This window comes from Spinacia oleracea, chromosome 6 (genome assembly GCF_020520425.1).
Source record: "Spinacia oleracea cultivar Varoflay chromosome 6, BTI_SOV_V1, whole genome shotgun sequence".
In the NCBI taxonomy this organism is placed as follows: domain Eukaryota; kingdom Viridiplantae; phylum Streptophyta; class Magnoliopsida; order Caryophyllales; family Amaranthaceae; genus Spinacia; species Spinacia oleracea.
Genome location: NC_079492.1, coordinates 11,772,733 through 11,782,817, shown reverse-complemented (window position 1 = coordinate 11,782,817; position 10,085 = coordinate 11,772,733). Strand labels below are relative to the sequence as shown.

General features: G+C 34.8%; 1 protein-coding gene across 1 annotated transcript; it reads right to left on the bottom strand.

Moving 5' to 3' along the window:
* Window positions 1–2,353: 2,353 nt before the first annotated feature.
* On the bottom strand, window positions 2,354–8,509 carry LOC110775378 (cysteine-rich receptor-like protein kinase 10). Its single transcript, XM_021979990.2, has 7 exons — window positions 7,640–8,509; window positions 6,613–6,810; window positions 5,339–5,472; window positions 5,032–5,242; window positions 4,185–4,422; window positions 3,651–3,801; window positions 2,354–2,981 (listed from the first exon to the last, which is right to left on the bottom strand). The coding sequence occupies exons 1-7, from the start codon at window positions 8,427–8,429 to the stop codon at window positions 2,649–2,651; spliced, it is 2,055 nt and encodes a 684-aa protein (XP_021835682.1). The 5' UTR covers window positions 8,430–8,509; the 3' UTR covers window positions 2,354–2,648.
* Between the last annotated feature and the right edge of the window lie 1,576 nt (window positions 8,510–10,085).

Genomic DNA, 10,085 nt, shown 5'->3' with positions numbered 1-10,085 from the left:
AAGGCTAGTAGGGGCAGTAAAGTTCGTTTGAGGAAGCATGCCTATGCTTTATATGCACGTCTAATTTTTGTATATAGGTAGTAGTAGTCCAACGTTCACATCTGTTTACTTTCCTAGCTTGTTTTTTTGGTTGGTTTTTTTATTCAAAGGATAAGCAATTGGGAAATGGAAGGGGATGCAAAATCCAGTAGTGGTTAAAATTAAAATGAAGGAGGGAGAAGATGATTAGTTTTATTTTTGATAGTCTTTTTATTTTGACTTTTTTTTATAGCAAATGGATACAGTCATTCTTATCAAATTAAAAGAACTTATGATTGTGTTTCAGTTCTGTATTAGGTTTTATTTCCTCACTATTTGTTTTAGACATATATCATTTGTTGGAAAATATGATATGTAGTATGTTAGAGTGTTAAAGATCTCTCTTTCTTATTTTGGATGAAGACATGTTGCTAGAATGTTAAATTGGTTAAACAGGAAAGATATTGTTTGTGGTTTCAAAATTGTTGGTGTTGGATAAAATTATTTTGTCTTATGGATTTGGAACAGGTTTTAATTAGGTCCATTTTTGTGGATAGTTCAAGTTTAAATTATACTCTGCCGAATTTTCCACTTTCACTATCATTTTATGTTATAGACATTTGCAATAGATAAGGGTCTACATTGGGATTCATGGTATTTCTTTACCCATTATTCTTAAAGTTTATCTTTTGTCATTTATGCGGAGCTTTTTTTTCTTTCATATTTCGATTTTATTCATCGATCGATATCGGTAATATGCTTCTTATTAAATTTTACGCTTGATTTGTTTGTTGTGCAGGATGGTGCATATATTCAAGAATTACAAGCTGCTTTAAACATGTGAAGATTTATAGGGTTTTTGACACATAATTAATAGATAGGTTTTACAAAAAAGAGCTATTGGACCGTTATTGCATGATATTTTATTTTAGTGGATGTACTTTTAAAACCAATACTTTTTTTAATGAGATAAATGTAATTATATATGAATTTAAGTTATTTGAAATGTAAATCTTTATTGAACTTATTTGTTATAAAAATCTTATTATATGAATGTGTAATTACTATAGGTATATGGATAACTAAATCCGTCTGGGAACAAAACTTCAGACAAATTGAAAGCGTTGCCTTAAGCTCAATTGAAAGCGTTGCCTTAAGCTCAATTGAAATCGTTGCCATAAAGTCAAATAAAAGTGTTGCCATAAACTCAATTGTAAGTGTTGCCATAAACTCGATAGAAAGTGTTGTCATAGATACAATTGGATGTGTTACCATAAGTGTAAGAAAGTGTTGCATTAGCTTTAAACTTCAACCAACAACAACCTAATAAGTGTTGCCTTATGTTGGCGAAAAATGTTGCCTTAAGTGTGTAAATGTTGGTTTAAGTTGTTGAATAACTGTTGCCATAGGTTAAAAGTGTTGCCTATAAAAAGTGTTGCCATAGTTATTTATGGCAACAGTTTATCATAACTGTTGCCTAAATCCGACAAACTGTTGCCATAAACGTATAGCAACGCCCCCTATTGGTAACGGTTTTTAAACTGTTGCTATAGGCCTATTGCAACAGTTAATTGATCTATAGTAACATTTTGTTGTCGTTGCTATAAGCCTATTTTGTAGTAGTGGTAAATGCCGCATGCGCGACCCTCACAGGCGGAGTTTGCAATAAATATTCGATCTTTAAATTAATTAAGTTCAATGTCATAAAACAATCAGTTTTTTTAATTAATTCAATATTGGATGATGATGTTATGAAAGGTATTTATACTATTCTATGGGGCCACCAAATGATCATTAACGAATTTAACTTTAGGAGTCCCCTTATAGGATAGAGATATATTGTATTACTTCCGTTTCAAAATGATATTTATAGTTACTATTTGTATAAATATTAAGAAAACAAGAGAGAGCATGGTTATTAAAATCATAGAATTCTAGGATTCTTTGATTCAAATATGGTCAACGATTCGATTTACGTTTTTACACTTTTTTTATTGACTAGTGAAAACCTTGTAAATTTAAATCCTGTTGAGAATGTTATTAATAGATAAATATTATTAATTATTGAGTATTTAGCTATTAAAAACTATATATTTGAATTATTAAGTTTTTCACTTATAATATAAGAACTTAAATGAATATTGAGAATAAAATATTGATTATACTTGTTCGTAGAAACTTACGATTCGATTATAAGAATCCCATCTGATTCAAAGTAGAATCACGATTTTGGTAACCTTGGGAGAGAGTGGGTAAAAAGAAGTCAAGAAGGGTGTATATAAAAATGAATAAAGTAAGGAAAAAGTGATGGCCGGAAATTTTTAAAGGTTGTGGAGTAAGGTAGTAAAATTTCATTTCCGAAATATAATATAAAGGACATTGTACAGAACATAAGAAACAGACTAAAACGAAAACATAAAGTTAATTTTAAAACGGAGGTAGTAGGTTACAAGTTTAAATCTCCCCTCTTCCACATAATTAGTTAACCGCCTACCGACGAGGCTATATCACGATAAACGAAAAGGGATTCGAGATATTCAAGTCAAAGGTGGCTTGTAAAACATTTCAGGTTGGGTGGGCACTTCATCTTACCTTCAGAGTAAAGCATTCACATGGTGCGACGCTCATGTCTATCGAGGGTATAAATCTTGCTCCACTTCTGCACCAGAGGTAAAAGACTTCGACATGGATTGATCAGCCTCATTTCGCGGTAATTCGTTGTTAAACGAATGTGAATTGAAGTGATGGGGAGAGATCAAAGGTGTGGAGGGTAATGGCAGCTGGGCGACAGAGCCATTAAGCATTAGCACAACTGCTGCCATTGTAGGTCGTTGTACCGCATTACCTTGAACACATAGCAAACCAATTTGGATACATTTCAACACTTCGTTACTTGGATAATTGTTGTACAATGCTGAATCTATTAGTTCAAAAGATCGCCTTGCACTCCACAACTTCCATGCCTTCGAAAGAAAGAGTGAAAAATACATATGTTACTGATTGTTATCCACAGATTCTTAGTATGATAAAAGGTTTAAAGACTTAAAAAATGGAAAATTTGTCAGAAACTATCTTATAAGATCATACTTCTGCGAGCAAAGTACCCTACAAAGTAAATATTGTAATTAATTGCCTTGTAAAAATCTATTTGTAAGATACCACCTTTTCCCCGAATTATGAATATTGAATCAAAATTTTGGAATTGACTCTACCATATCATTACAGGAAATTGTACTATTAACGACGGGAAATCCCGTCGCGAAAGACCAATAATCGTTGATTAACGACGGGATTTCCTGTCGCGAACCCGTCATAAAAGGGGGCCGTCGTTAATAGAAATCCCGTCGTAAATCCGTCGTAAACCCGTCGTAAAAGACATTTGCGACGGTTATTCCCGTCATTGTTTGGTTGTTAGCCTTTTGCGACGGGATTTTTGACCCGTCGTAATTAGGTTGTCGTTAGAGATACAAATTCTTGTAGTATATGTATCTCGTTCACTTGCCATTGAATTATTGAAGTTAATTAAAACATTTTTTATAAGGTAATATCTCGCAAAAACCCAATTTTATAAGATAATTTTTGACAAATTGGCCTAAAAAATTTAGACGAATTTCATGTTCAGTAAGACTTACGAGAATTGAAATATCTTCCTTTTGTGATGACTGGTAAAGTATTCTGTTCTTCTGGCCGCTGATGAGCTCTAGAATTATTATACCGAAACTATAGACATCAGATTTTTCGGAATACTCCCCTGCTAACATATATTCCGGAGCCATGTATCCGCTGCATGAACCAAAACAATACAAGACGTTTACATTATATTTGACTCGACATTCAATCTATTTAATTCTAAGCATACAAACTTTTACATAAGGCGGTCTTACGAAAAAAACCACCATGTTGTCATATAAGTTAAGCAATAGAATCAATTAGTTAAGCACTTGAACTAATTAGTTAAACATTGGAACTACTTAGTTAAACACTGGAACTAGTTAGTTAAACACTGGAACTAGTTAGTTAAGCAATAAAATCAATTAGTTAAGCAATTAAAGTGGTCTTTCCAGTAATAAGGTCTTACACAAAAGTTGCCGTTCTAAGCATAAAGAAGTTCAACCAATTTTCAATTAAATTGTAAGTTTAGGGATACCAAAGCAATAAAAACATACTGTGTTCCAACAATTTGGCTAGTATTTCCGTGCTTTTGATCCCCTCCAAAAAGCTTTGCCATGCCAAAGTCCGCAATCTTGGGATTCATATCTTTATCTAACAAAATGTTGCTTGGTTTGAGATCACGATGTATAATTGTAAGACGAGAATCTTCGTGAAGGTATTGAAGTCCTCTCGCTATCCCAATTATTATTTTGTACCGTGTTTCCCAATCTAGACTCCCCCGCTTTCTTGGATCTAAAGTCACAAACATACACCAACGCACCAAAAAATAAGTCATTTTGAGCAACTACTCAATGGTTATCATTTTTACCAGACTCGTGGCCTGAACTCGTAGCAAGTGAAGAACAATGAGTTTATGTACTGTCGTTAGCAAAGAAATACTTCCTCTAGTCGGTTTTAGTTGTAACATTTACGGTTCAATCAAGAAAAGTTGCAATTAAAAAAGGCACACCCCTAAATATTAATAGAAACGTTGCACCTAAAAGAAAGTGAAGGAATTATAGATTTTGTAAAATGGTTTCCTACAAATAGAAAATGTCCAATCACTACTAGAATTTGTATATTTAATGACAACCTAATAACGACAGGTCAAAAACCCGTCGCAAAAGTCTTTTGCTACGGGGCTAAAAACCAAACATAGACGGAAATAACCGTCGCTAATATCTTTTACGGCGGGTTAACGACGAGATTTTCCATTAATGACGCCCCCCTTTTATGACAGGTTCATGACAAGCCCGTCGTTAATCAACGATTGACCTTTAACGATGGAATTTCCCGTCGTTAATGGTACAAATTTCTTGTAGTGAATTAAATAAGGAGTTTAAAGAGGTAGAGATTGAGTACCAAATAAGAAACGATCAACACTCGAATTAGGCAAAAACTCATAGACAAGCAATTTTTCATCTCCTTGAGAACAGAAGCCCAAAAGCTTAACGAGATTCCTGTGTTGAAGCTTGGCCACAAGACGAGCCTCGGTCATGAACTCTTTAGCACCTTGTCCCGAGTTGCCTGAGAGCCTCTTTATAGCTATTACTTGTCCATTTTTCAAGGTTCCCTATATTCTATTAGATTACGAATTATTATACTACGTATATGGCCAAAGACGACTACAGTTTAGATCAATCTTATACAAAGAAAATGGAGGTGTTACCTTGTAAACGACCCCAAATCCTCCTTCTCCGAGCTTGTTATCACCAGAGAAGTCTGTGGTTGCAACCTTCAAAGTAGCAAAATCATATTGCACAAATTCCACGTCTCCGAAACTGTTTGCTTCGTCGTCTTTAACTGTATGAAGAAGAAGAAAACAACAACCAGAATCATATGTCAAAATCATACTACCTTCGATTCATAAGTATCTTTACTGTTACTATTTGTGCGAATATCACTACAAGAAATTGTACTATTAATGACGGAAAATCCTGTCGCGAAAGGCTAATAATTGTTGATTAACACTACAAAAATTTGTATCTTTAACGACAACCTAATTACGACGGGTCAAAAATCTCATCGCAAAAGTCTTTTGCGACGGGGCTAACAACCAAACAATGACGGGAATAACCGTCTCAAATGTCTTTTACGACGGGTTTACGACGGATTTACGACGGGATTTACTATTAAGGACGACCCCCTTTTATGACGGGTTCGCGACAGGAAATCCCGTCATTAATCAACGATTATTGCCCTTTCGCGACGGGATTTCCCGTCGTTAATAGTACAATTTCTTGTAGTGTAACGACGGAATTTCCTGTCGCGAACCCGTCATTAAAGGGGGCCGTCGTTAATAGAAAATCCCGTCGTTAACCCGTTGTGAGAAAGTGGGTAAGTAATAAAAAATGAATAAAGTAAGAGAAAGTAAATGAAAAATTCTAAATATTGTGGGATAAGAAAATAAGGTAATAAATTCTCATGTCCAAAAATAGATTAAAGCAAAGGGTAAATATCATTATGAAACAGACTAAAACGAAAAGCGTAAAGATCAATTTGAAACGAAGGTAGTACAAGAAAAAAATATTATTAATGACAAGATTTTCCGTAGTAAAAGAATCATTAAGGCGGGATTACCTAGCCATCGTAAGCTCGTCGTGAAAGGGGTTGCCGTAATCTATTAGCCGTGGCAAATGTCATGTTATTAATTTGATTTTTTACATTTTTTTGGCTACCTAGCCGGGTCTAAATACCCTGTTGTGGAATATTTCACGTAAAAGACGGGGATTTACGTCCGTCATAAATAACTGGTCGTTAATGAGATTGTTTTTTTCACAGTGATCAGTATCATGAAAAAGTCAACGAGCAAGTTTTTGTTAAACAAGTATGGTGTATTTAGAAGTTGAATTGTTCTACGGAGAAGAAGTTAAATCCCCTCAAAAAAAATACATTAAAAATAAAATTTGTGAAGAATTTAAATAAGAAAAAAATATGAGTTACCATTATCTGGTTGTTGAGGAGGTGGTGGAGCTTGTGCAGGTGTGGTTGTAGATGCCTTTCTGCGAATACTTGGCCGCATACACAACCATAAACCAACAAGAAGCAACAAAAATCCGACTGATGCCCCAACAACTATCGCAGCAATTATTGGTGGCCTCAACCCAGTGGTTTCCCTAGGAGGATTATTGGGGGTGTCTCCTTTCAAATTTAGAAATAAGAATACCATTAGACCAAAGTAACGCCGCAATTATATATACTACTTTTCCTTGGATATATTAGTAATTAAATATTTTGCCTTGGATATATTAGTAATTAAATATTTCATTGGTGTTCATATAAATAATAAGAGTAAAGAGCTTTAAGGAATGAAATTCATAGTTTATAGATAGACAAATTTGTCAAAAACTACCTTATAAAATTGATTTTTTGTGAAAAATTACCTTATAAAAATAAATGTTGTACGTAATTATTACCTTCGTTTCAAAAAGATCTTTACAGTTACTATTTGCACGAACTCCAATGTAATATTTAACTACTAATATATCTAATTTCGTATGTGAAAAAATATAAAAATTGATATTCTGAAAATACATCCCGAGACCAAACTAACAAGATCTTACATGTAACGTTTTGATGTATATAATAGTGACAATTTACGATCAAAATTTTTATACTTTTGACACATTTTCCAAAGCGTAAAGAACTTTCTGAAACGGAGGTAGTACCTTATAAAAATTTTATGTGATAAGATGGTACCTTTCACAGGGTTATGAATATTGATTCAAGATTCCGGATTTGACTTTACTAGATATATTTGACGTGGTATCTAACGGAAAAAAGGGTAATTAAATGGCATGTAAGATGTATATGGTAAATTCAATCCCTGAAATTTGAGTCAACCTTCATAATTTAGAAAACAGAGGATCTTACAACATAATTTTGTAGTTAATTACAACATTTTTTTTTTATAAAGTAGTAAGATAGTTTTTGACAAATTTGCCTAGATAGATATGTTGTAAGGGCTAACCTGTAGTCGCATTTGATGGGGGAGGAGCTGGTAATTCATGTAAATCATAATAGAATTTATCACTGGTATCATATCTCAAATGGCAGCTCGGTTTGAAAATAAGTACCCTCGTACTTGCATTACAACAGCCTAACATATCCGAAACAGCGCTTCTCAGGCAAGTGTTACATCCGAATTGATCTATATCAGGTGTGCACTGAACAAGGCAGTAAACCCGTTCAAACGATGTCCAATTCGCATCTCCAATAGCAAAATGTCCAGAAGATGAACCTATAACAGCTTGACGTATTAATCTATTAAGTTCTCTTGCAAAAACAGGAGCAAATTGACCATAGTTTGTAACATTGCTAGTATTGCTCCATCGAAAACCTGCAGGAAATGTTTCGTACAAGGAGAAAATGGACCGATTTGAATACCTTACCATACATTCAAAATACCATACCGTTGCTTCTTTAACCAAAGGGCAATCTTCTACCACCTTTCTTGTCGCTTCTTGGATGCATTCGTTGCATATGTTGAGGCTAACATTCCCGCGACATTGATAAAGACCGTACACTTTGTTAGGGACTTCACCAACAGTGGAATTATGGAATTTCTGAGTGGTACTTTGAGGTAAGAGACTGGATAAAAGAAGATTGAGGTTTTGTTGGTAGACGCTTCCCTCGGTATAATTACCTTTTTCAGGTACACAACCAGTAATATCTGCATAGGTTACCTCGGCGTCAACTGTAAAGATCAATAGGAAAAGGAAAATCAATAGCGAGGTAACAGAAAAACTATCCCTTCCCATGGATGGGGTCTGAATTTTCAAATGACAGTACTGATTCGTAGTACTGCTTTCCTTGTACTGGTATTTTAACAAATTTAGCCGGCAAGTTTCCTGGTTGTATCTGAGAATAGTTCAATAGGGAGTACTACATATTAAATTATTGGCTTCAATTTGGATATAATATTTGTTGTAATATAAAATTTACAAGATGGAGAATTTTAATTAACATCTTGACTTGGGCTAAAATTTGAAAATGTACCTAGTACGAGTATGTGTAAACAATACCCACTCTTTTCCGAATACTTGCAACAGTTTGACTGTAGTATTATTCTGCTTAATATATAACTAGTAGATGTCTAGTCTTTCAAGGACAACGATGTTATGGTTCTCACATATAGCTATATCTTTAGATGATTCCTTGCTATTTGATTTAGTCTTCCAAAGAAACTTCGTAATTGAAATAAGCAATGATATCGATGTTAAAATGGCATTGACGACGTCTGCAGTTTGAGTTGACACTTCTTTTGTTTACTCTCCGTTTGAAGGTGGTTGAGATCAACATTTTAATCAGTCTACCACCGGTTGAGAGAAAATTACAGAGTCACAGACACTTAGCCCAATAAAGGTACTTGGGGTTTGATCTCGGAGAAGTCAATTGAGTGCATGGATGTCATCAAGGTTGCTTAATTTCTTGTAATAAAAATTTACAAGATGTCGAACTTTAACATAATTCAGTGAACTAAATATGAATTGTGCCGAGTGTGGAACTGGGGGAACGTCTTGGGTGGATCCGCTCATGTCAGGCAGAACAAACGTGAGCTAATCTCGGAGGTTCAATCGAGGGAATACTCTCCGATGCTTAAGTCAGCAAGTGAGTTAATATTCTTAGAGAGAGAAATTAGAGAGGTTAAAAATTTTACTTGTATTGAATGTATCCCCAAAAGAATGGGGGAGGGGGGTATTTATAGGCGTACTATTCAGTATTTCGGCCTATTCAGATGCCGCTGCGTGTACGATGGCGATGTACTTTCTATTTGTCATTTTTGCTTAACGACGCATCTCTGTTGTCGTCTTGCAGGGCCTTACCCGCAAACCTCTTGGTGCGTGGTCCTTTATGCATCTTAGTACTTTTACTAACTATCTTGTGGCTGCTCTACCAGGGGATCTATCTTGATGCCTACTTGCTCTGCTATGACCAAGATGGTCTGGTAAGTTGTGTATATTCCCCGTACAACTAGTCCCCCAAGAGTAGGGCTGGCTACTTGAAGTTAGGTCTGCTCTTCGAGCTTCAAGGCTTACCCCGTACATGTATATATTTCCTTTTTAGTGTAGTATGTATCACCAACAAAAACAAGCCCATTATTGACAGGCTCAAAACCTCTTCCTTTCGAGGTAGATTTGATAATAGGGTGTAAAACGTTTTCATTGATAATGATTTTTCCCTTTTCAATTGAAAATGATGTTCGGTTTGGCAAGGGGTGGAAAACAATTTTCCTATCTTTTTTAAAGGTAGATAAACCTTTTCCATGTGAAAGAGAGGAAACCACCTTCCTCCTTACATCCCTCTCTCTTCTTCCTCTCAATCTTCACCATCTTTTCTCAATTTTTGTTAGGTACCAAATAAAGAAAAATTAGTATGAAATTATGTTTTCTCTTGAGAAATCATTTTACACTAAA

Excerpts from the sequence above, each read along its gene's own strand:
- LOC110775378 (XM_021979990.2), bottom strand. The coding sequence starts at position 8,429 with ATGGGAAGGGATAGTTTTTCTGTTACCTCGCTATTGATTTTCCTTTTC. Across the intron at positions 6,811-7,639 it reads CCCATCAAATGCGACTACAG|GAGACACCCCCAATAATCCT; the intron begins GTTAGCCCTTAC and ends TAAATTTGAAAG. Across the intron at positions 4,423-5,031 it reads TGTTGATCGTTTCTTATTTG|ATCCAAGAAAGCGGGGGAGT; the intron begins GTACTCAATCTC and ends TTGTGACTTTAG.